The sequence below is a fragment of the Pan paniscus genome, chromosome 12 (genome assembly GCF_029289425.2).
Source record: "Pan paniscus chromosome 12, NHGRI_mPanPan1-v2.0_pri, whole genome shotgun sequence".
Taxonomy (NCBI): Eukaryota; Metazoa; Chordata; class Mammalia; order Primates; family Hominidae; genus Pan; species Pan paniscus.
In genome coordinates, this window is record NC_073261.2 from 17262648 (window position 1) to 17288433 (window position 25786).

General features: G+C 46.1%; 1 protein-coding gene across 7 annotated transcripts in view; it reads right to left on the reverse strand.

Moving 5' to 3' along the window:
* Positions 1 to 25786, reverse strand: part of ACOXL (acyl-CoA oxidase like) — a 388168-nt gene that overhangs the window by 297790 nt on the left and 64592 nt on the right. For all 7 annotated transcript variants that reach the window (XR_010109188.1, XM_008962870.5, XM_055107423.2 and 4 more), the window contains exons 6-9: positions 22304 to 22418; positions 21928 to 22014; positions 19312 to 19384; positions 15652 to 15784 (exon numbers count right to left, since the gene is read on the reverse strand). Coding sequence is in view for 6 of the 7 variants with exons in the window: in XM_008962870.5 (XP_008961118.3) it covers positions 15652 to 15784; positions 19312 to 19384; positions 21928 to 22014; positions 22304 to 22418 (408 nt within the window). In the remaining variant the exon portion in view is untranslated. The remainder of the gene's footprint in view (positions 1 to 15651; positions 15785 to 19311; positions 19385 to 21927; positions 22015 to 22303; positions 22419 to 25786) is intronic.

A 25786-nucleotide genomic window follows, 5' to 3' on the forward strand; every position in this document is an offset into this window, starting at 1 on the left:
AGGTACGACAGCCGTTCTTGCCATAGAGTTTTCCATACAGATGCCTCATATTTGCTGGGACAGGAGATCCAAAGGTGAATCATACATGTTATTCACTGGAAGGTCCAAACCACACTCTGGGTATCCAACAACAGCAGGAGGAAGGACATATTCCCAATCACAGTCTCCCTCCCTACACCTTCTCCCACCCTCACCTCCCGAGCTTTTTTGATTAGAGTTTTCCCTGAAGCTGTCACTTCACTGCCACATCCTGTCCTTCTGCAACCCAATTGGTGAATTTCCAAATCTGGGCCAACCCAACCATCTAATTTCCTACCTCTGTCCCCCGGTACAAACCACATCTTCACCTTGCCTGGCACTGCCACAAATACAAATTAGAACAAGGTACGCCACTCAAGACCAGAGGTATAACAGTCTCCACAAGCCTTCTTCTTCTGTCCTCTCTCCTCCTCAGTCTATCGCTCTCAGTGACTGTGGAGATTGAGCCTCTTCTTCCTAAGTGTCCAGCCCCACCCCCACTCCCTCTCCTCAGACCTTGACCCTATCTCTGCATTCCTCAGAGAACAGAAGTCATCTGCTGGGGCACCCTCAACTTTCTTGCACCTGCTTGAAATTTCCTCTGTATCTCCTCCTCTCTTCAGACTTTCTGTCCCTCCTGTCTGTGAGGAAAAAATACTTGCTTTGGTTTCAGTGTCATTCTCCACCTATGTTTAATGTCACACCCTATGTGCCACCTGTGACCTTCTCTTCAGTTAACTTCCTCTCCCTAGCAGCATCGGTCTCTCCCTCTCACTTCCTCTTTCCCATCTGGGCTCAGACGTGCTCCTGTTGTTCCTCCCACTAAAACACTAGTCCTCAACCCCACAGCACTCAAACTCCTGTCCCACATAACCTCCCTTGTTACAGCACCAGGCACAGGCTATGGTCCCACATGGACCTGGGTTCAGATCTCAGATCTGCCTCTTACTGACTAGGGAATGCTGGGAAATAACCACGACCACACGGAAGTCTATGGAGGAGCCCCTGAGTGTCAGGCACGGCGCAAGGGACTTTACTTACAATGATATCAAGCTCACAGAATCCCATCAGCATCCTCAGGAGACAGGGATGTTGTATTTAGTTCAGAGAACAAGAAGCTGGGCCCTGGAGAGGTTAAGTAATTTGTACAAGTTCACATAGCCAAGTGGGGCAGAGGTGGAGCCAGGGAGAGCTGGCCTATATCAAACCAAAGCCCACATTCTATCCTCCACTGTCTCCTAGATGCCTAATGCTCTTATCCTCAGCCCCTTCTCTAGAGAATATCAGTGTTATTGGCTACCTTGTGAAGCTCCTATAAGAATTAAAGAAAATGATGTGCACAGAGCACTTAGCATAATGTCCAGCACTCAACAAATGAGGATTGTTCAAAAAATGGGGATGATTTCTATAGGATTACCAACCACGCATTCCAACTTGAAATTCCCTCCTCTTCGCTTCCATGAAGCTATGATCTCCTAGTTGTCCTCCTGCCTCTCCAACCCACCTCTTGCATTCCCCATAATCCTCTTGGGCTCAGCCTTTAAATGTAGGCTTTGTCCAGAGTCCCTCATAGCTCCCTGTTCCTGCACAATGTCACCTTCTCCCCCAACTTTGGTCAGTGCCTCCCAGAGCCTCCACCCTGCCTGACACCTCAGCAAACCCGCGCTTCCTTCCCTAAACCTGTTCCTCCTCTGCGTTCTCCATGTTTAACCAAGGTGCTCCTGAACCATGAGTAAATCTCATTGCTTCTTCCTTAGAAGCCTCCAGTAGCCCCCTATTGCCAACAGAATAAACTGCAGAATCTTTAGCAAGGCAACCAAATCCCTTCATTATCTGGTCCAAACCATCTTCCCAGCTGCTTTCAACTGCACCAATCTATTGGACATTTGCTATTATGCCTCTCCTCCCCAAAGTCTCTTTCCCAGCTAAACACCCACACATGCTCCAGCAATTCTTAGCATGGCATCATGTCAAAACCCTTGACTGTCCTGGAGATCATCTCCAGACTGGCTTCATTTGCCTGGGTGTCTCTTTTAAAATGAAGCCCAGAAACAGACAGTACCTTAGGTGCTGAATAGAACTATGCTCTCCAGTGTTCTGAAAATTACTTCTCAGAATGCAGCCTGTCCTCTTTGTGCCTGCCCAACAGGCCAATTCTAGCTTCAGCATCGCAGCCAGGTCAGCTTTGGCTGACCACGAGCTTCCATGTGCTCCCAGGGTGCTGACATCAGCACCTGAAATCATTTCAGGTTTACGCTCTGCTTTTCCAATAGGACTGAAAACCCCTCAAGGGAAGGAATTTCTATGTTCCACCCTCCAACGCTTAGATGTCTTTAGTCCAGCTGGAGTGAATAAACCAGAGGATTTGTAAGGTCATACGTAAAAATGGGGTCATGTCACACTTAACCTAAATCTCCCCCATCCCCCGCCTTTTTAAAATTCCACTTTAAAATGGAGCATAGGCATAGAGTATATATATACATACATATATATACATATGTATACACATACATATATACCTACATATACATATATATACACACATACACACACATATATATATATACACACATACACACACACACACATATATATATATGTTTTTTTTTTTGAGACAGAGTCTCACTCTGTCACCCAGGCTGGAGTGCAATGGTGTGATCTCGGCTCACTGCAACCTCTGCCTCCCGGGTTCAAGTGATTCTCCTGCCTCAGCCTCCCGAATAGCTGGGACTATAGACGCATGCCATACCACACCAGGCTAATTTTTGTATTTTTAGTAGAGATGGGGTTTCATGTTGACCAGGCTGGTCTCAAACTCCTCACCTCAGGTGATCCCCCCGACTTGACCTCCCAAAGTGCTGGAATTACAGGCATGACCCACTGCACCCGGCCAAGTATATTTTTTGTAGTCAGCACCTCTAGTGATTTGATGCTCGGAATTATCTTGCAACATTGACAAACATATCCTCTAAATTAAGGAGGCATTTTATGGCAGTAAAAGGTATAATTTGGCTGATGAGATCAGTCCTTAAAAAAAAAAAAAAAAAGTCAGGAGCATGGATTGAAACAAAACTTGGACGAGACGGCAAATAGAAGAAAGGGAACGCGCCACAGTGAGCCAGCCCTTAGCGCCTTACACCATCAGCTATTTATTCAAGCATGAAAACTGGGACATCATTCTCACAACACTAATTAGACAAAGAAATGAGATATGCAAATATTTTTTAAAACTTGATTCTGCAACACTCTTGCCAGATAAAAGTTAATTTAAAAAAACACAACTCTTCAGGCTGACTCTGGAGCTAATGCCCATCACCCTAACTACCTGACCTAGGATATCCCTGGAGAAAAATCAAGCACAAGATGCAGGCTGCCCCATGACCCTAGAGACAGCTCAAATCCTTGGAATCTCTCATGGGCTAGGTTGGCCCAAAGATCAGAGGAAGCACAGTTACCCAAGCAAGAAGCACAGAAGTTTCAAGAAACTGAAGATGCTGCACTTTGAGGCTCCAACATGTCCAGCATCCCTTCTCCAGTGCAGCCTCCAAATGAAGGGTCTTTCGCAAGAAGGGTTCTGTGGGACCCTCAAGTCATTCCGTAATCCTCAAGTCATTCCTCAAGTCATCCAAGTGGGACACAGATGTGTACAACCCTGTACTGCCCCACATGAGGTGATTGCCTCGCCAGGCTGCCTCCCCTCACAGAGCCTCTGTTTTCTCGGCTGTGAAACTGGAATCCTGGTGGAGTTGCTATGAGCACTGAATGAGAACACGCACATGGAATCTCAAGAGCCTAGCCCACGGGAGACCATCAGCACGTGGCAGCTCCTTCTCTCCTCCTGGACCGCATTAGAACAAAGATGCTTGTGATGGGCTGGGTGCAGGGCTGAATTCAGTTCGCAGACAGCTACTGAGGGCCCCCTGTGTGCCTCGCACTGTGTGAAGTTCCTGCCCTTTCGTAGCTAAGGGAGAAGTAGGCAGACTGTTAACACCTGGGGCTGGAATAAGCCAGGCACTAAGAGCAGCCCCAAAGGCAGGAAGCTTTCCCAGGGAAGCCACATCCATGCCCAGGCAATGGGTGAGCAAGAGAGGAAGACAGGGACAGTCACGGGCAGAGAGGCCAATCTGTGCTGAGCCCAGAGGTGACCAGGGTAGCCTGTTTGAGGAGCTGCAACCAGGTCTGTATTGCTGGAGTATAAGATTCATTTCTCTCACCCGGAGAGAATTCCCCTTAACCCAGTTCCTCTATACTTTAGGCCACGGCTGCTCTCTGAAGCTTTAATCCTATTACACAGCTGTCTTTAGAGAACAGGAGACCATCCCCGGACCTGTGTATCATCCACCTAGAATAGCACTCCAGTCACACTGACAATGTCATCAGACCCAGGAGACTCAGCCATGAGCAATCTGCAAGGGTGAGCCAAGGAGCAAGTAAGCACTGCAGGAAATAAAAACAAAACAGTCACTGCCCAGATACACACCTGCCTCAGCTGAAAATACCCTGGGGTGCACAAGTCCAAAAGATCTCCATATACACATTAGAAACAGAAAGTGCTTGTTTTTCTTTTTCTAAAGATTTAATTCATGATTCCAGGGCCAATAATACATTTAAATGCCACCAGATGACCCACACCCAATCTCCACAGAGCTGTGATCTGGACTGACTTATTCTCTACCAAATAAGCCTTCCCCTTTGCCACTATATTTATTCATCTGTCTCTCTATCCATCCACCCACCCATCCATTCATCCATCCATTCATCCATCCATCCATCATTTATCCATCTACCCATCCATTCATCCATCTATCCATCCATCCGTCCATCCATGCATCCATTTATACATCCATCTATCCATCCATTCATCCATCCACCCACCCATCCATTCATCTACCCACCCATCTATCCATTCATCCATCTATTCATCTACCCATCCATCCCTCCATCCATCAATTAATCCATCTATTCATCCATCTATACATGCATTTTTCCATCCATTTATCCACTCACCCATCATCCATCTGTCCATTCACTGAGTGCTTACTAAGTACCAGGTCCTGTTCATCCAGAGGTGACCAAGAAGACATAGGTTCTGTCCTCTTGGACTTGACATTCCTAGTGACCAGCCTTGCAGGTGAGGCACCCCAAGCAAGACTTTCTTACCTCTGAGTTTGCTGAGTGGCAAATAAATATAGTTCCACAGAAGCCCTTGGGCACCCCACTCAGGGCCAACCTTGTAGGCAGAGAATGCCTGCTCCTCAGTTTACCTCCTTCGGTTCCTGCCTCTCCAAACTCAGATCAAGCTTGATCCAGAGGGAAGTCCCTACGATGCAGGCAACATTCTCCCCACTGCAAACCATGTAATAATCTGGAAAAGCCACATATCTTCACAGAAGCAGGGGACTTTGCTCCTTATTACAGACATGGCAGCACATACATTTTAAATATGAAAAACATCCCCTCCTTCTAAGGTCCCTGTATTGAAGTTTTCAAGGCACCTCACTTGGATTTTGTACAAATTGAGAAATAAAACAACAAGCATCAGATAGAGGCCAAATTAATAAAATACAAATTAACAAAGGAGAATATGAAATAGATTTCATACAATAGACAAAATGATCAAGAAGCTTGAAGATATTACTACTATAGTGATTGACATGGTTTGGCTGTGTTTCCACCCAAATCTCAACTTGAATTATAGTTCCCATAATTTCCACGTGTTGTAGGAGGGACACATTGGGAAGTAATTGAATCACGGGGGCAGTTACCCTCATGTTGCTGTTCTCATGATAGTGAGTGAGTTTTACAAGATCTGATGGTTTTATAAGGGGCTTTTACCCCTTTTGCTCAGCACTTCTCCTTGCTGCCACCATATGAAGAAGGACATATTTGCTCCCCCTTCCACCATGATTGTAAGTTTTCTGAGGCCTCCCCAGCCCTGCAGAACTGTGAGTTAATTAAACCTTTCTTTACAAATTACCCAGTCTCGGGTATGTCTTTATTAGCAACATGAGAACCAACTAATACATTGATGAAGGCATATGTTTCTTCTCCTAACAAGAAAAAAAACAAAGGCAATTAGAAATTCCAGGACAAACTAAAAACCTTAAAAAGTTACAATTATCAAAATATCAAGCAAATAAAAACATGATACAATTCTGAGTAATTTATAGAGTATAAGAAAAGTGATTCCATTTGACCTTGATGCTAGGAATATTGTTGTTCAAATTGTAAAGATATTTTGACATTAGACTTCTAGAGAAGAAATATGATCCTCATATACTATGTAGTTCTACAGTGAACAATACTTCATAGCCCTGGCCTTAATAACACACAAACTTACAACAATAATACATCAAGTTATAACCCACAAATATTCTACTAACCTTCTTAGAGCCTGTAAGGGGTTTGTGGTGGCCAATTTAAATGGCCCAGTTCACTTTTTAAAATTTATCTAAGGAATTGTGGACTTTTTTTGGCTTACTAAATTTCATTATGGTAGGCAAAGGTATCCAAACTTGTTCCGTTCAACTAAGCTAAAAAAAAAAAAAATCCACTGGACACACTTAATAAGTGTTCATTCTAAATGGCCCTTTTCCCCATAAAAAGTCATCAATGAAAAGGCTGGATCAACTCATTTCTCCTCTTACTCCTGATCCCAGGACACAAAGCTCAGAACCACAGTGACACACAGCTGTGAGGCAAAGTCGGCAGTGCCACTAAAAATTAAACCAGGCCTCAGGTCACAGTGGAGAAGGAGGCCTGGATTCTGGCCCAGCCACTAACCATTTAGCATCTACCAAATCCCAGTCTGAGTGAAATGTCCACATTTTCAACGTGGACACCAAATTTTTTAAATATTTGGTTTGGTTTGGTTAACCAAGGCAAATCCAACCATGCATAAAGTGTTCCAGGAACGCCAGTGAGCAGAGTTTATCCCAAGAACATCTGTCTTGAGGACTACAAAGCCACTCCAGCATTGGGTAACGGCCGGACCCCAGTGCTGGAATACCAGAGTGTAAGGCCCAGAAAGCTCTGGGCAAACTGTTACATCTTCCTACATCTCAGGTTCCTCATGTGGAAAATGGGAATCAGGACAGCACTCAACTCACAGGGTTGCTCTGGTGATGAAATGAACAATTATATGTGAGGTGCTCAGAAAATTGTCCCTGATCAGGAAGGACTCAATACAAGTGAGTTACTATTTGACTGTGGCTTGAGCTGTTGTTGCCTTTCTCTATGGGAATCTACTACAGGATAGAACAAAGGAATGGAGCAATGAGCTGTGGAGTGAGGGAAAAGGACAGTAACCTGTACAAGCATCTATGCTACATGGACTATCAAGTTTCAGGTGGAAAAGCTCCTAGGGACAGCAGGCCAGTTGTCAATCATCCATATCTGACCTTCCAGGTGGCACAGGCCATGCTTTTCCCCAGAGGTGGCCAAAAGGACTTCCATGGAGTGAAGCCTGGGAAGCTCCTCACAGCTGCAGCCTGGGCATCGTTCTCCCGGTAGTAGATAAGCTGGCAGCTGGCGCCAAGGAAAGCAAGCCTCTCCCAAGCAGAGGCCTGGGTGGGAGCACTGGGAAGCAGTCACAATTATGGCAGCATCACACTGCCCCTCACAGCTGCCACTGCCACAACCCAAGGTTTGAGGAGGCTGGGGTTTCCTACAATGCCTGTGTAGCCTCTGATGACTTACTTAAAGGGAGTTCTGTTCCTTGAAATGTCACAGCCACAAACATCTAACATTCATGGGCCACATCAAATGGGGAGAGATGCCCAAGGACTTTCCTCTCCTGTAGCAGAGAGAAACTCCTTACCCCACCATGAGCTTTCTGGCTGCCCATCTGTGAATGTGACCCAGATACTCTACTCATTGGGGAAGGGCTGGATGCCAGCTCCTAGGTCTTTGTGCCAGAGACCTAGAGGCCTCATTTGGAAAAGCTTCTATGAAGGACATGTACTGGACTCTGACCATAAAAACCCCACAACTGTCTCTGTATGGCATGTTACTCTCAGTACCCGCTGCCACATGTCCCTCCTGCCAGTGTAACCACAGAGGCTCCACACAGCACCGAGTGTTTCAGTTACCCGGATGCACCATGAGTCCCCAGAGGGCACACGCCTGTTCCAGGTCATCTCTGTCACCTCCTAGCACGATTCACAGTGCTGAGAGGAAGGCGTACAACACGTCTTCGTGGAATCGAAGAAATTCAAAATGGAAATTCTTTCAAATATCCATTTCAGATACACATGTCCCGTGCTACTTACTATCTCTGGCCGCACTTCTCTCTAGCTCTTCGGTCTTTGAGGAAAAGGGCAGTAGATGTATCTTTTAAGGAGAAATGTTTATGAATGGAGCTGGAGGCCATTATCCTCAGCAAACTAACACAGAAACAGAAAACCAAATACGGCATGTTCTCACCTATAGCGGGAGCTAAAGAATGAGAACTTATGAACACAAAGAAGGAAACAACAGACACTGGGGTCTACTTGAGGGGTTGGGGAGGAGGGAGAGGAGCAGAAAAGGTAACTATTGGGTACTGGGCTTAATACCTGGGTGATGAAATAATCTGTACAACAAACCACCATAACATGAGTTTACCTATGTAACAAACCTTCTCATGTACTCCCCAACCTAAAATAAAAGGTTACAAAAAGGACAAATGTTTAAATTTCGGTTGTTAAATATGTAAACAACTGCTATAGAGAACCAAAAAACATTATTTAACCATTTTATACCCATCCAAAATGCTGCAAACATATGTTTTTAAAGAGGTTTATGAGTCAAATTATATCCTGAGGAGTTGTCAAAATAACTCTACATCCTATTTACAACCTTGGTCTTGAGTCCAACAATTACTCAGCTCATGTATCCTTCTTCTTATGTTGACACTTTTAAAAAATCAACACTGATGCCTGATGAGAAGCTAAATAAACTGATGACAAGAGCAAAAACCTCCCCACTTCTTACATACGAAAGTAAATAAACGCAAAGAAAACAGAACCTGCAGGTCATTATTGGTATTTGCTGCCCTCTGGTGGTCAAGTCCGGGAAGTTTCCACACCAGGAAACAATCTGTGTATTTCACAGATGGCCTCTCTGAGGATCACTCAGGCTAAAGCCTTCATCCCACCGGACTTCCCCAGCAACCAAGTAGGTCCTGCTTCTCTCCTCCCCACGTGTGTGTGTGTGTGTGTGTGTGTGTGTGTGTGTGTGTGTGTGTGTGTGTGCAAAAAAAACAAAAAGGATAACATCAGTCTGAGCAGAACAGGATGAGCAATGTGACCCCACCTCCTCCAAGCACACACAACGTGCCTGAAAAGGCATAAAACTGCAGCAGATGAGCTGTGCTTTCAACTCCCCAACACCATGTTCCATCTGAGCAGATGAGTGAGGCCGCCACATCACCAAAGTGTCAACAGAATGAGCATCGGTCAGCTTTGCCTTATTACTATCAGGGAAACACACTCCTGTGAGCACCACACATTTTCAGGACATTACTTTAAAGAGCCCGTAGCCTCCCCTTCCATCACCCTCTGTTATGCCACACTGTCTGCGGAGGCAGAGGTCCCACTGTGCTCAACATCAGAGGGTTTCCGTTCCCACCAACCCCATTCAACTCAGTCCCCACACTGACGCCCCCGTGCAAGACCTACAGAGACACTCCTTACTCTGCCCTTTGCTGCTGAAGGAAGGACAGGCTCTGAGAATGGTGAATGCCTCTGTCCTTTCCTTGCACACTCCTGCCTGAGGAGTTTCTGTGAAGTGTGGTGTCCATCAGGTAGGCGAATGGTTTTCTCTAGCACATTCCATAACTCCCTGATATGCTTTGGCTGTGTTCCCACCCAAATCTCATCTTGAATCGTAGTTCCCATAATCTCCACATGTCATGGAAGGGACCCGGTGAAGATAATTAAATCACTGGAGCAGTTTCCCCCATCTTGTTCTTGTGATAGTGGGTGAGTCTCATGAAATCTGATGGTTTTATAAGGGGGCTTTTCCCCCTTTTGCTGAGCACTTCTCCTTGCTGCTGCCATGTGGAGAAGGACGTGTTTGCTTCCCTTCTGCCGTGACTGTAAGTTTCCTGAGGCCTCCCCAGCCATGCTGAAGTTTGAGTCAATTAAACATCTTTTCTTTATAAATTAACCAGTGTCAGGTATGTCTTTATTAGCAGTGTGAGAATGGACTAATACACTCCCCATTAACTACTAAATTATACATGAGCTGATTACTCTTGTGTTCAGAGTCTTTGTAGTGCGATGGGTGGGATGAATGGATTATTGGATGGATAAATGATGATGGATGGATGGATGATGGATGGGTGGATGATGGATGGGTGGATGATGGATGGATGAACAGATGATGAATGATGCATGGATGATGAATGATGGATGAATGACAAATGGATGATGGATGGGTGGATGGATGGGTGGTGGGTGAATGGGTGAGTGGGTGGATAGGTGGATGGACACAGATGGACAGGTGGTTGAGCAGGTGGGTGGATGAATAGGCAATACATAGAAGGAAGGTTAGAAGAGTAAAATGATTTCCATGACATGTAGGGCTCTACTAGGCCTTGCAGGGACTAAATAAAAAAACACAATCCCTGCCCATTAAAGATTGTGTTAGTAATGATACAAAATGAGATCAATCTGTGACAAGAATAGATGAACACAAAGTGATTCCAGAAGACAATAAAAGCAGGTGACCTCCAAGCAAAAAGAAAACAGACAAAGGCCTGATCGTGTTACAGCAATAGCCACAAACATTGAGATTATTAATTGAGGAGGCTGAGTAACCTGCTCAGGAGGAAGTGTCATGGCACCTGGTTTGTGGCCATTAGGACAGATAGAATGTCACACTCTGACACCTGCTGATCTGCCCCAGCCCCAGCCAGTAGCTGAACCAGACAGGCTGAGTGGTGGAGAGCCGGATGACCAGGAGCCACACACCCCGGTGAGGACATCGACATCAGGACCTCTCTGGAGCTGTGGCAGAGCTTGGGTGAAGGGGCAACCCCAAGCAAGACCTCACAGCAGTGGCAGCATGCAGCCTGCTGTGCTCACCCAACACAGCACAGGCCCACAGAGCCACGCCACCACTCCGTGTGCGGTGAGAAGGGCCCGCACTGGCCACTGACCAACCCTGGCTGGCTCTCAAGGGGACTCAGATGCCCTCAACCTCCTCTTCATTGCTCAAGTCTTCCATGAACCCTTGCAGTCAGAAGGTCACAAAAGGGTTACTCAAGGATGCAATACCCTATTTCAAACCCCCATCAACAGCAGGGAGAGACTCTCCCATGCCTTGCTGAGACCCTTCACTCATACCCAACAATGCACACTGTAGGAAAAGATTGTGTGTCTATCGCCGGTTCTGAGAATCCCCTGAAGCCAGTTTCTTCCCTTTGCTCTCCCTGAAGCTCCTGGTGCTGGGAAAAGCTACCCCATCTCATATGCGGCACGCTGTACAACTTGGAGATCGTCGTTCAGGCTCTCAGGACTGGCGGAGTTGTCTGCCGCCCAGCACCCACGTGCCTGAAAAAACAGCCCAGAATGCTGGTTGCACTCAGCATGCAGCCCCGCAGCTCAGCTGCTGCATGTGACTCTGTAGCCCCAGCCCTGGGCACACTCCCAGACCACCAGGGCCACACTGCCAAGTGTAGGTGAGCACGACCCCAGTGCCTGCTTACAGCACAATGCACGAGTGTGTACACATGAAGCACATACTATGGGGAGCAGCGTCTGGGACAGAGAGGAAGAACGAAAGAAGACTCCTGGTTCTGGACAGAAGGGCCACGTGAAGTTAGATCAAAGAGGCAGCAACATCCTCCTTCCCACTCAACATGGACCCGGCAGTGGGGGCTGGTATGTGGGAGCACAAGAACCAACATGCACTGAGGGCTTCCCTCTGCTAAAAGATATGCCAGGGGCTTTGGATGTGAATCCTGATTCAGACCTCATTCACTCTTTCCACTCCTATTTGCTGTTTGTCTGCTATGTGCCCAGCCCTGTGTGTGAAGCTGAACACACACAGTGGATGAGGCTGGCAGGGCCCCAGCTGCGTGGAGCTTTTAGGCTACTGAAGGAGACAGAACCCACCTATTGCACATGAGTTGCTACACTCATGAGTTGTAATACATGCTGCAAGTGGGGAGTCCAGTGCCTTGGGAACAGGTGTCAGAGGAACCACATGCAGGCTGAGGCTTTCCGAAGAAGGGACAGTCATACAAGCTCTGAAATGTACATGAAAATAACCCATGCAAAAGGGGGGCATCCCCAGCTGGACGGTAGCACATGTAAGCCCCCTCCCACAGTGGCACAGGGGAGAGACAGAAATGAGGCCAGAGGGACAGAGGCCAGTGGAGAGAGGGGGTACAGTGAGGAGTCATGAAGGATCCTGGATACAGAAACAGAACTTGGGCCTTGATCCTGGGGACCCAGAGAGTGACAAGGGGGCATAGTGAGGAGTCATGAAGGATCCTGGATACAGAAACAGAACTTGGGCCTTGATCCTGGGGACCCAGAGAGTGACAAGGGGGCTGAGACAGTGCTGATATTTCACAACCACATCCATGTGTTCTCTGCAGGGGTCTCAAAGAGCAGAGCCCATGGCAGCAGTGTCACCCAGGAACCCAGAAATGCAGACTCTCCACCCCACCCCAGAGCTGCAGAATCACACTTCCTGGGGGTAGGACCTAGCTACTGTGCGCACCTAATTTACAAGATGAGCTTGTCTTAGCTAAAATATTTACCTCTGCGCAAAATCAACCCAAGAGAATGGGCCAGACCTCATTTGCACTTCTCACTCTTTCAGGTGCCCAGCTTCCTCCTTCTGAAAAGGTTTCCCAGCCTCCCAGCACAGGCTGCAGAGGTCTCCCAAGCCCCCACTCCCTCCCCTCCCAAACACATTTGCTTCCTTCTCCTCGTGTTCTTGGTAATCACTTAATTTGGTCTGGCATTTCTGACACAAATTAGATGATGGTCAATATGGCAAGGCTTTAAGAGAAAACCTGAAAGTTCCGAGGAATGCCATGGAAATGAAAGAGAACCATGAAAAATATGACATTTGGGCAAAGTTTAAAATGACCGGGCACGCTCAGCCTTGAGTGAATGTCACTGTGGGGAGCCACGGTGACAGTTTTTTAATACACAAGGAACGCACGTAGGAGAAACGGATCCATTTTTCCACTCATCAGCAAGAGCAGAAGGAGAAGGACCATCTTAGGTTTCAGCCGGGAAAACATATGTCATGTGTTTGAGCCATAGGAGAGGAAGAGCTGCCAAGAGGGCCGGTGAGATCATCCTCACCAGAGACGCTGGAGATGAGATCACAGCGGCCCGGGTCACTGTCCGGCAGGGTGCCTGGACCCTGCTGGCTCTGTGTGGGGTCTTCCCACTGCCTGACAATCCCATTGCCTGGCAAGGTCTGGATAGGCAGGGCAGGTGCTAACTCCGGGTTACTATGGTTTGCTTCAGACACCTGGGAATTCAAAGGACACTATGCATCTCTGCAAAACATTGCACATTGCCTTGTTACTTGGAGGCAAGGGTACCCAGCATTTGTTTCATGGGAATGCCCATGTCTTCCTTTCCTTTAGCCAACTCCTGTCTTCCCAGTAACAGCAGCAGCAGCAACAAAAACAACAACAACAACCATCACACAAATAACAGCTGTCAGCTATGGAGCATTGCTCTGGGCCAGCGCTGCACACACACCCTTCACTCATGGCTCACCACCATCCTAAGACCCATTTCACACATGAAGAAACTGAGCCCTAGAGAGCGCTATGGCCTGTTCACGGCCCCACTGCTGGTCATGGGCAGGATGAGGGCTGAGCCCAGGGCTTTCCTGCCCACGATCATGATCACGTCTCCGTGTTGCCAGGAATGAAGTCTGCACATCAGACAACCAATAAAGGAACTGATGCGAATGTGGCCCCCAAGACCCTCCTGGGCCTGGCAGGGGCTGGTCCATGATAACATCCAGTAGAATGGAGAACAGGAACCTTTTAGGAATTACCCACTGTGGCTCCTCTCCCTGGGACACCACCCCCACCCCGCTCCAGATCTGGTGATATTTAAAACCAAGGCCCTCCTGGAAGGCTCCCACCTCTGCCTGGTCTGGTCTGCACCACCCCACACCTTGCCCCACACAACCCCACTGTGGACCCCAATGAGCCTGCAGGGCTGCTGGCGGCATGGACGTCCTTCACACATCATCACCCCATCAAAACCAGCAAGAGTGCAAGGTTTCCCAGGAGGCTGCCTGGCCGCTGACCACCATGCGTTTTTTATATGCGCCCAGCACTCTCCTCAGAGGGCCCCTGAGTCAGGACGGTCTGCAGGCTACTGCAATTAGAGGGGATATTGTGCAGAGACTGCTATCACAGCTTCAGCTAACCCTGCATCCGATGTTTAACCAATCTTCCCTTCCATGCAATCCTAGGCTCGTCTGGCTTTTCTATTTTTGCCTGTCTCTGGAGTCCTGAGGATGGCTGAAATGGCTTCTGTTGCAGACCTGAGGAACCAGTTTTCCTCGGCACTCTGATGCTGTCTGTGCTGGTGCCTTCACCACAAGGCTTTCTCGGGCCTCATTCAATATCAGACAGTTCAGCCAAGGGACCTGAGCCCCTCCTGACCTGGGACTTCAGACCTGAACACCCACCCGGCCCCACTGAAAGAATCACCACAAAACAAGCACAGGAACTGGGGTGCACGGGCGGGCGCGAGGCCAGGCTGCGTACGCGTGTTGATGGCCACAGCTGTGCCCCCTCACAGGAAGCACCATAAGGGGAAGCCCGGGTCAGGACAGGCCATCTGTGAAGCGTGGCCGACCCTGAAGCAAGTAAAGCAGGGCTTTCCTGCTATTCAGATGACTCCGGACTGATGTCAGGCCTGGAGTCAAGTGAATGAAATTTATTCCTTCTTCATGGAAAAGCTGGACTCAAGCCCCAGATGTATATTTCTGGGGAGACTTAATTTTTCTTCTAGCTTCCCCAAGCTCAGTGGAGTTTAAAGCAGGCTTTTCCTTCATGCAAAGAGACAGAGAAGGCCCAGAGAACAAAGTAGACTGAGGCCCTGGGGAGGAGAAGGAGGCCCTTCCAGAGCTTTGCTCTCCAGGCTCCTCTGTCCAACCAATACACGGGAGGGGCCGGGCAGGGAGGCAGAGATGGCTCCTGGAGGTCTGGTCTCATGGCCTCCAGACTGTGATGGAGAACGTTACACCCTATACAGACACATGAGGATCAACACTCCCGGGTGAATTCAGCCAAGACATGCCGACCTTTGCCCACATGGACCAACCCTTAGCTGCTTCTCCAGCAGATGTGTTTGCTCTGAACATCCCGTTCTCCCTGGTCATCTCTCCTGGCTCTATTACCACAATGCCTGTGCTCCACCCCCATGATTAGCAGCACACATCTGGGATGCAGATGGGTGGGAGCCCCTCTTAAGAAGGGTGGAGAAAAGTTCCCTGTGGATGGCCACCTGGCGCTCCCCAGCATCTAACCGGGAACCCTGGCCATATTATACCAACTGTGGCTCCAGAAGCTCAGCTCCTGAAATTGTTACTCATCCCTGAGCCGTGAGAGAATTCACAGTAGATAATTAAGTTAAAATCAGAGTCAATTACCTTCATGGTACCCATAGCTTGGAAAGCCACAGCTAATCTCGAAGGGGTCAGTGCTGCCAGCATGGCATTGAATCTTGCACTCTTGTTCCTAATAGGCGAATGGTACTGTCCATCTGGAGCCACGGAACCAAACCTGTGGAAAAGAGAGGTGGGGTTTCACAAAAAAGCAGGACATAGCACCACCAGAAATGAAGTCAGGTGGCTCCCATGTGCATACACAGGGAAGCACTCGGATTTCCCCATCGTGGAACTTCCCCCTTGAGACAGAGTGCAGATAAGGGCAGGGGGAGTCCCTCTCCAAGAGATGCTGAGAAAGGCTTGACTCATGGGAGGTAGTGGTTTCCTGAGACATTAAACCAGCACCGGAGCCTGACTGTGCAGACCACACACTGACCCACTTTTTAAAAACTGAGATGTAATTCACATGCCATAAAATTCATGTACAATTTGATGGATTTGAGTATAGCCACGAAATTGTACAACCATCACCATGATCCTATTCCAAATCATTTCACCACCCCAAAAAGAAACCCCACCCCACTAGCAGTCCCTCCCCATACTCCCCTCCCTCCAGTCCCTGGCAACCATTCACCTACTTTCTCTCTCTATGGTGCCTGTTCTGGGAAAAAATTCACATAGATGGAATCATATCACATTTGGTCTTTATGTCTGGCTTCTTTCACTTGCATAATGTTTTCAGGGTTCACCTGTGTTGTAGCACATGTCAGTACTTCATTTCTTTTCATGGTTGAATAGTATTCCATTGTATGGATATACCACATTTTATTTCCTGTTTCCTCAGTTGATGGATATTTGGATTATCTTCCCCTTTTTGCTATTGTGAATAATTATGCTATGGACATTTGTGTATAATTTATTGTGTGGATATAGGTTTGCATTTCTCTTGTAGACAATGTTTTCACACATACCTAGGAGTAGAATTGCTGGGTCATAAGATGATAACTTTACACTTTTGAGGAACGGCCAAACTGATTTCCTAGTTGGTGCCACCATTTTGCAGCCCCACCAGCAATGTATAACAAACAGTCCTAATTTCTCTACATCCTCCCCAACACTTGTTATCATCTGTCCCTTTAATAAGGGACATCAGTTGGGCATGGTGACTTATGCCTGTAATCCTAGCACTTTGGGAGGCTGAGGTGGGAGGATCATCCGAAGTCAGGATTTCAAGACCAGCCTGGTCAACATGGCAAAACCCCATCTCTACTAAAAACACAAAAATGAGCCAGGCATGGTGGCGCATGCCTGTAATCCCAGGTACTCAGGAGGTTGAGGCAAAAGAATCACTTGAACCCAGGAGGCAGAGGTTGCAGAGAGCCAAGATTACACCACTGCACTTCAGCCTGGGCGACACAGCAAGACTCCATCTCAAAAAAAAAAAAAAAAAAAGACATCCTAGTAGGTGCAGAGTGGTATTCACAGTGGTTTTGATTCGTATCTTCCTAATGGCAATGACATTGAGCATCTTTTCATATGCTTAGCAGTCATTTGTAAATCTTTAGTGAAATGTCTATTCAGATTTTTGCTCATTTTAAAATTGGGTTGTCTTTTTATTCTTGAGCTGTAATAGTTATTTCTATATTCTGGATACTATACCCTTATATTAATATATATGACTTACAAATATTTTCTCCCACTCTGTAGGTTTTCACTTTATTCATAGTGTTCTTTGATGCAAAAAGTTTTTTATAACTTCGATGAAGTCCAATTTATCTATTTTTTCTTTGGTTAGTTGTGCTTTTGGTGCCACGTCTAATAGACTGCTTAAACCCAGGTCACAAAAATTCACACCTGTGTTTTCTTCTAAGATTTGTGTAGTTTTAGCTCTTACATTTAGGTCTGTGATCCATTTTGAGTTGATTTTTGTATATGGTAGGAAGTAAAGGTCCAACTTCATGCTTTTGCACGTGGCTATCTAGTTTGTCCCAGCACCATTTGTCAAAAAGACTATTCTTTCCCCATTGAATTGTCTTGGCTCTGCAGTGGAATATTAATTGATTGTAACTGTAAGGATTTATTTCTAGATTCTTCATTCTATTCCATTGTACATATATCTATCCTTATTCAAATACCACACTGTCTTGATTACTTTGTAGTAAGTTTTCAAATCACAGGTATGAGTCCTCCTACTTTGTTCTTCTTTATCAAGATTGTTTTGGCTATTCTAAGTTTCCTGCATTTCCATATGAATGCTGGTGGTCCTGAGGGGGCCTGGGGGACTTTAGCACCCACCAGGATAACTGTGAAGATGCTTTTATTTTTTCCATTTTATTTCCTATCAATTCACAGGAGGAAAATGTTAAGCAGAATTTGGTCCATTTTAAGTTTTTTTCTTTTCCTTTTTGCTTTATTTTGTTAATTGACATATAATAATTGTACATATTGATGGAATACAGTGTGATGTTTTGATACATTATATATTGTATATTAATAAAATCAGGGTAATTGGCATATTCATCATCTGAAGCACATATCAATTTTTTGGAATGAGGACATTCAAAACTTGTAACTATTTTGAAATATACAACACATTATTGTTAACTATTATCACGCTGTACAATATCACACCAGAACTTATTTCTTCAATACAACTATAACAGTATCCATTGACCAACCTCTCCCCATCCCCTCCTCCTACCTTTCCCAGCCCCTGGTAACCACTATTCTATCCTCTACTTCCTTATCCCTCCATTTTTTTTTAACTTTTATTTTAAGTTCAGAGGTACAAGTTTGTTACATAGGTAAACTCGTGTCATGGGGGTTTGTCATACCAATCATTTTTAAGGTTTTTTCCCATATAATTTTCTTAAGCTTTTGGCATCCACTACATTTATCTGCTGGCAACAAAAAGGAGTAAAGCATTCAAGGGAAACCCATGGGGAGGCGGGAAAACAGCTGGTTGTGTGTACCCTGATTGCTGGCTTTGTCACAGATTTAACATGACTATGGCTCAGGATCTTTACTGGATGCGTGAAACGCTGCTGAGAAAATTAAAAGTAATTGGTGTTTCTCAGCTTCTGTGAAAAGCATCATTAACCCCTAGAGCTCCACCCCCAGAACACACCTGGAAGCTGAAAGATGGTGCCTTATCCGCTGCCACTCACAAAGGAAGCAATAGCACCCATCTGTTTGTAATGGGGGCGAGGGAAGGAAAAAAAACTAAATGCCCAACAATAAGAAATTGATTACATAACTTATAAACCATTTATTTAACAGTCTATTATAGTGATATTAAAGATGATAATGCATGTCTGTGCTTAGCATTACATAAAAACATTTGCTATATAATGATAAATGGGAATTACAGGTTATTTTGAACATAGAATCTAGAAGTGGATCTCGCTTAGTAAAAATCTGACACCTCTCTCTCTTTAGACATATGGGCATAGAGAAAAGTCTGGAAAGATGTATATTGAAGTGTAACAGTCATTATGCCTGGACAACAGCATGCTGAATAATCTTACTTTCTTTTTTCTATCTGCAGAAGTATCTTTTCCAATTAGTTGTCAACAAACCTGTAGGGGTGGTTAGGGGAAGAATGCTCAGACATGCAGCCCATGAGACCCAAGAACCAAGCCAACTTTGGAGAGCAGTGAGATCATCTGCACCATTGACCTGAGTTAAGGAGAAACTACTCACTTATCCAGCAGGTTCTCCCTGGGTATCCGAACCTTGTCAAATATTAATATCCCATTGTCCACACCATGCAGACCTGGCAAGAATAGAAAGGGGGAATGGATGCAGCATGAGAAGTATTTTCCCTGCTACTTCCCAGGCCTGTCGCCACTAAAATACAAAGCCCCTTATTTTACTTCCAGAATTGTTGGTGCTTTTTCCTTGGGGGTGGACATGGGGATGTTGTCTGTTGTTTCCTTGATGAGCTGTGCCTGTTTCTTCCACCAGCCTGGCCCCTTCCTCCTTAGCGAGAGTGGAGGAGAATGGACTCTCCTTCTGTGCAGCCTGCATGTGCATGCTTTGGGCATGTAGTGGATGCACACCTACCTCCCGAGCAGTGACTGTGATTAAGAAAGGGAGAGTTCTAAGCAACTGCAAGAATGGGAAGCTGAAGACAGAGGCAGGGAAGCAGGCTTGCTCTCCCCAGGAATGCAGTGCCTCAAATCCCTCCTCCTTCCCAGTGCTCTCTCATCTGCACACAGGGCAAACTGTTGACAGCAAATGCCTACAATACAAGGGAAAATAGCCACAAGGACAGCAGGAAGTGGGGGAAGCAGTGCGGAGTGGGGAGGGGCGGTCCTGAAATCTGGCAGACACATTTCCTAAAGACACCTGCCGGAGTCTGGGGTCTTCTGTTTGTGAAAACTTAGAGATTTAATCTAGGGGAAAACAATTGTCTTTAGTAAATGTCTTTATTTAGAACTTCACCCCTTGACAAGGACACACTTGCATGTAGCAGCTTACAAGGGCACCAGAGCAGACTTTCTGCCATTGCCAGTGTTTTCAATGCCTGGCACGACTTCACAGAGCTCAGTCTACCCCTCTGCTCTCAGCAACATCTGACGTGCAAGGAACTTTCAAGGAGCCCAGCCCAGCCAGGGCCTCGGTCACCCCCAGGAGATACATCTAAAACCCTCACAAACCCCCTGCAGCCATGCCTGCAGCCGTGGCAGTGGACAGTAAACACTAAGGGGCCAGGATGGACTGTCCCCTCCACTAAAGGATGGGCCACTTCTTCCCTCTTCTCTTCCTTCTTTTTTTTTTTCTCTCCCAGTCTCCCTTCCTTGGCTTGGCATGATCTTGGCCATGAGTGGTCACTGGAGCATACAGGCATGTCCTGATCTCACCAAATGTTATGGGTTAAATTGTGTCCTCCCCACAAAAAAAAAAAAAAAAAAAAAAAAAAAAAAAAATTCATGTATCAAAGCCCTAATCCTTATACCTGTGTATGTGACCTTATTTGAAGATAGTCTTTACAGATGTGATCAAATTAAAATGAGGTCATTGGGGTAGGCTCTAATCTAAATGGCTTCTGTTCTCTGTAAGATGGGGCAATTTGGAGACAGGCATGAACACAGGGAGAACACCAGGTTAACATGAACAAAACCATTTACAGGCCAAAGAGAGAGTCCTAGAACAAATCCTTCCCTCACTGTGTCTGGAGTTGGTTCCTGCTGGTGGATTCGTGGTCTTGCTGACTTCAAGAATGAAACGGCAGACCTTCATGGTGAGTGTTACAGCTCTTAAAGGTGGCACGGACCCAAAGAGCGAGCAGCATCCAGATTTATTGTGAAGAGTGAAAGAACAAAGCTTCCACAGCAAGTAGCGCGGGTTGCCACTGCTGGCTGGGGTGGCCAGCTTTTCTTTGCTTATTTGTCCCCTCCCATGTTCCGTTTCTGTCCTATCAGAGTGCCCTTTTTACAATCCTCCCCGCAATTGGCTACTTTTAGACTCCTGCTGATTGGTGCATTTTAGAGGGCGCTGATTGGTGCATTTTACAGAGTGCTGATTGGTGCGTTTTACAGAGCACTGATTGGTGCATTTTACAATCTTCTTGCTAGCTACACAGCACTGATTGGTGCATTTTTACAGAGCACTGATTGGTGCATTTTACAATCCCCCTGCTAGCTACAGAGCACTGACTGGTGCGTTTCACAATCCTAGCTACAGAGTGCTGATTGGTGCATTTTACAATCCTCTTGTAAGGCAGAAAAGTTCTCCAAGTCCCCTCTGGAACCAGGAAGTTCAGCTGGCTTCACTTCTCATCACCACTCTTAGAAGGAGCCAACACTGCTGATACCGTCATCTTGGACTTCCAGCCTCCAGAACTGTGAGACAATACACTTCTGTTGTTTAAGCCCCACAGTTAGCGGTATGGCAGCCCTAGCAAACTAGGGCACTGAGTCAGTCCTCAGGATTCATTAAGGGCCTCAAGAGCACAGAGAGCAGACAGGTGGCCAGGGGTGCAAAGAAGAGAGCTACAGCCTGCCCCCTGAGAGCCCCCAAGTCTCAGATGAGAGAAGACAAAACAGGATTGTGGGCAAAACTACCTCATTACTGGAAAATTTGAGAAACTGGAAGAAACTGAGACCAATGCACATTCATAAAAGGCAATCTACGACATTCCTGAACAGTTCTACATAAAAGACTTCATGAGGCTTCAAAATCCGGACATCTTCTCTAGGGAAGTTTTCTCCACCCTCAGTGCTTTGGTAATATAACGTAGGTTAGATTCTCCCTGAGTCGGGTGGGGAGCAGGTAGGAAGAGTTAGCACAGGAGAAGGGCACCTGGGGACTCACCCTCCTTGTACATCATATCAATAGCTGTGACTCCTGGGTACAAGCTTCCGTTTTCATCCCGGACAGGAACGATGAAACAGTGGGGCCCTAAGGAAGGCATCGAGATCATTATTAAGCTCTCCTTCCTATAGCTTTACTCATGTCCTGGAATGGTATAACATTTCTGTGATCCTCAAACTCATTCAGTTCTACAACTGTGCACCAAGCATGAGAGCATATAATGTCAAAATGTAATGATAAATTTCTTCATGCATATTAGGAGATAAAGTCAGTACTGAATTATTTACAAGATAAAAGCAGCTCTGTGAAATGGTTTTTCACTGGTAAATAGTACTAATGAAGAGAATTATTCTAGTTGTCTGTATTGGTAACAAACCTTGAGATCTTCCATCTATGATGAGCTGGGCAAAGACAGCTGCATAATTCCCGTACATGGCATTTCCAATATACATCTTCTCCGCATTTTCACACGGCGTGTCAATTACAAACTCCTACACAGAAAAAGCAGAGCAACAGTGTTTCCCTTCCCATGGCTCATTTCAACTCCCTGGCTCAAAGCAATGAATACTGTAATCCCAGCACTTTGGGGGGCCGAGGTGGGTGGATCACGAGGTCAGGAGATCGAGACCATCCTGGCTAACACGGTGAAACCCCGTCTCTACTAAAAATACAAAAAAATTAGCTGGGCATGGTGGCAGGTGCCTGTAGTCCCAGCTCCTCGGGAGGCTGAGGCAGGAGAATGGCGTGAACCCGGGAGGCGGAGCTTGCAGTGAGCCGTGATTGCGCCACTGCATTCCAGCCTGGGCGACGGAACGAGACTCCATCTCAAAAAAAAAAAAAAAAGCAATGAATACTGTGAAAAACAGACCCACACAGCGCAGGGTTCCGTTTCCAGGGGATTTCACAGCAGAGGAGAAGACAATGGGAAGGTCACCTGGCTCCACGTCTTGAAACCAACATGGCTGTGCTATCACTTCAATTCATTTATTTCACCTCCACCTCAGCTTTGAAAATGGCTGAGATTAAAATGATTTTTCAAGGAATAATCCGATCCAGAAAATAAGTTGCCAGTTTTCAATCTTTAAAAGGTGTTTGTTCTCTCCCTCCCAGTCTCTCCTCTTTATAATGCCAGGCTGACATGTGTGCTGTTTGGCTGAGCCTGCCTGGCTTTAATGTATAAAGGCTTTCTTCAATTATCTTGCTAGACTACTTCATAGCAAAGTTTTGACCTTTAACTCATCCAACACCAAAACCTCTAAAAGCCCTGGTGGTATATGCTCAGCTCTCCATGCCCCTCATCTCCAAATATCCCACCTGCACGATTTCTAAGAAAGGATGGAATATCCAACGATCTGGGCCCTTAGATGGCTTGTCCCAGGGTCCGCATCTGTGAGTCGCACTTTGTCTGCTGGTGTTCACTCTTTCTGGGCAAATCACTTGGTTCCTCGCTGTTGCCCAGGCCCTGAACCTTCCTGCCTCCATGACATGGGTCTTGGTTTAAATGAAAGCCAGGTAATTGAAGGCCAAAACTGTATGCTTGGATAAAGCAAGACTGATAGACAGCCATGACCTATTCCCACCACTGCTTAGAGTAGCAGCCCAAACAATTTTTATTTTTATAAAAAGAAATCCCTCATTTCAACCTTTGAAAATGTCTCTCTATTTCCCTGATCAATGCATATAATAAAGTTTCCCAAAAGAGGTTCATATGTTCAAGCTCCTAAAATGGAAGAACTTGTAAATGAGTCTCTTTCTTAGGAGGGAAAAATCTTAGAATGTACCATGCAGTTTGTCTCTGAATATGTCCAAGGATTCCAGCTCAAAACAGTCTGAAACTAACACTGGTCATGAAGAAGCAGGAAGAAAACGCAGGGGTTTTGTTCTCAGGCTCGGCTCAAAACTCCGTCTTCTCTGTCCTACTCTCTGGAAGCCAATAGTGGAAATGCTCCCCTCACTTCTTGGCTCTCCCCAGTCTCCACTGCCACCTGGGTTACCTTTAAGCCTCTTGCCAAAAAGGAACTGGCCCTGGTGCCAGCTCTGAATACAGGGCACCTGGGGCAAGTTGGGAGCCCAGGAGAAATGGCAGAGTGGAACTGCACATTTAATTGGAGTTGACAGTATTGAAGATGTGACTGAACTAAACCAACAAGCTATTGATCATGCAAAGATTATCTCAGATTTCAGACTATAAAGTACATAGACAACACTTTCCCGCTGGCCAAGAAATACAGTCTTGAAGCCTAAGAAAACACTCTCTGACATATGTTTGCACAGGGAAACTTTTAACATGTGCAAGAGCTTTTCAGAAACATAAACGGACATGCTGGATCTTTTTAAGAGAAGTCTCTGGAGGCCACCCTTGTCTTATCAGGGTAGCCAGGGCTTCTCAAGGAGAGGCATTGCTTGAGGCTGAGTGCAGAGAAAAATAACAGCAACAAAAATACAACCCATGTGGGTGGGGCATGCTTACACTCAGGGTAAGAAAGTGAAGTGGCAGAGGAAACATTGGCCTGGCAGAAACGATCTGGTGGGGTGGGGAAGGGAGCAGGAGGCCACCCGTCCCCATAAACATTTGCTACACTCTGGGAAAGGAGGTTTGTCACTTCTGGCAAAATGCTTGATTTGGAAAGTTTGCATCAGCCCAAACTCTGGCATTAAAGCTGCATCTAAATAACACACACCATTGTGTCAGTTTCTGTAATAATTATTTGTTTGAAGGCCAGCAAAATGGTCAGTGTTGTAGGAACTAAAAATGATGCCTTTGGCCAGAGAGTTCATAACCTCATTTATTTTTGCTATTTAGAATAAAGTATAAAAATAAAACTCTTATCTCTTAACTATCCATACCACTACCCAATCCACCTCCCAAAAATAAATGTAAAACCACCAACCCACAGGAATGAATAACCAAAACATGTAAGAGATTTAAATGGTCCTTGGGGAGAGAACACTTATTTAATAAGCTCTAGCATTTTGAAAGGGAAATGAAGGGGAAAACACAGAACCCAGTGAAGGGAGAAATACATTCCTGCTATGTCAGTTCTCGGTGGTATGAGTTTATGATGGGATTGTTCTCTCTCCCAGCCCCACGGGAGACAGTGTTCACCAGAGGCCCCTCGTCATTATGATTGCAACTTTGCAGGTCCCCTATCAGACAGTGGCAGCTGCTGAGGCACGCCAGGTAGCTAAGTCATTTATGCTGTTTGGGGAAAATGGGACCAACACAGGAAATTATTTTTGTAAAAAAGTAATAATTGTAAGAAGAAACAAATAAATAAGAGCTGTGGGTGTTTTTCCCCCCATCAACGACAGCAAGGTGACCTTAATACGATGGCTTCGGGAGAGGAAAAAAATCGGCCAGCCAAAAGCCAAAGGATGTTAGGTCAGCATGCCACCACTGGCAGAAAAGCCACGCTGCTGAGGGCAGTCTCACCCGAACCTAACTCACTCATTAACTGCATAGCCAGAGTCAGCTGCTTAACCTCCATGAGCCTCTGTTTCCCCATCTGTAAAGTAGGGACAATAATACATTTTCATAAGATTACAGAACATTTGAAATGATGTTACAAGTAGACTGCTTAGCCTGGTACATGGCACAGCCATGCTTAGTGAAAAGGACCAGTTTAATGTTGCGTTCCTGGGACTGTTGCTGGGAGGAAACATAGAATACTACACAAAGGGAGTTTGATACGCAGCATGGCACTTTGCGAGTGGTCAGTATAGGGTCGTACTTGTTCTTACTATGATCTTGGACATCATTTGCTGCTGGAGAGAACTAACATCAGGGCAGGAGGAAAAGCAGGGCATCCTCCAATACACCCCGCCCCTGCATCTGTCATTCCAGACATTGGCCACCTCC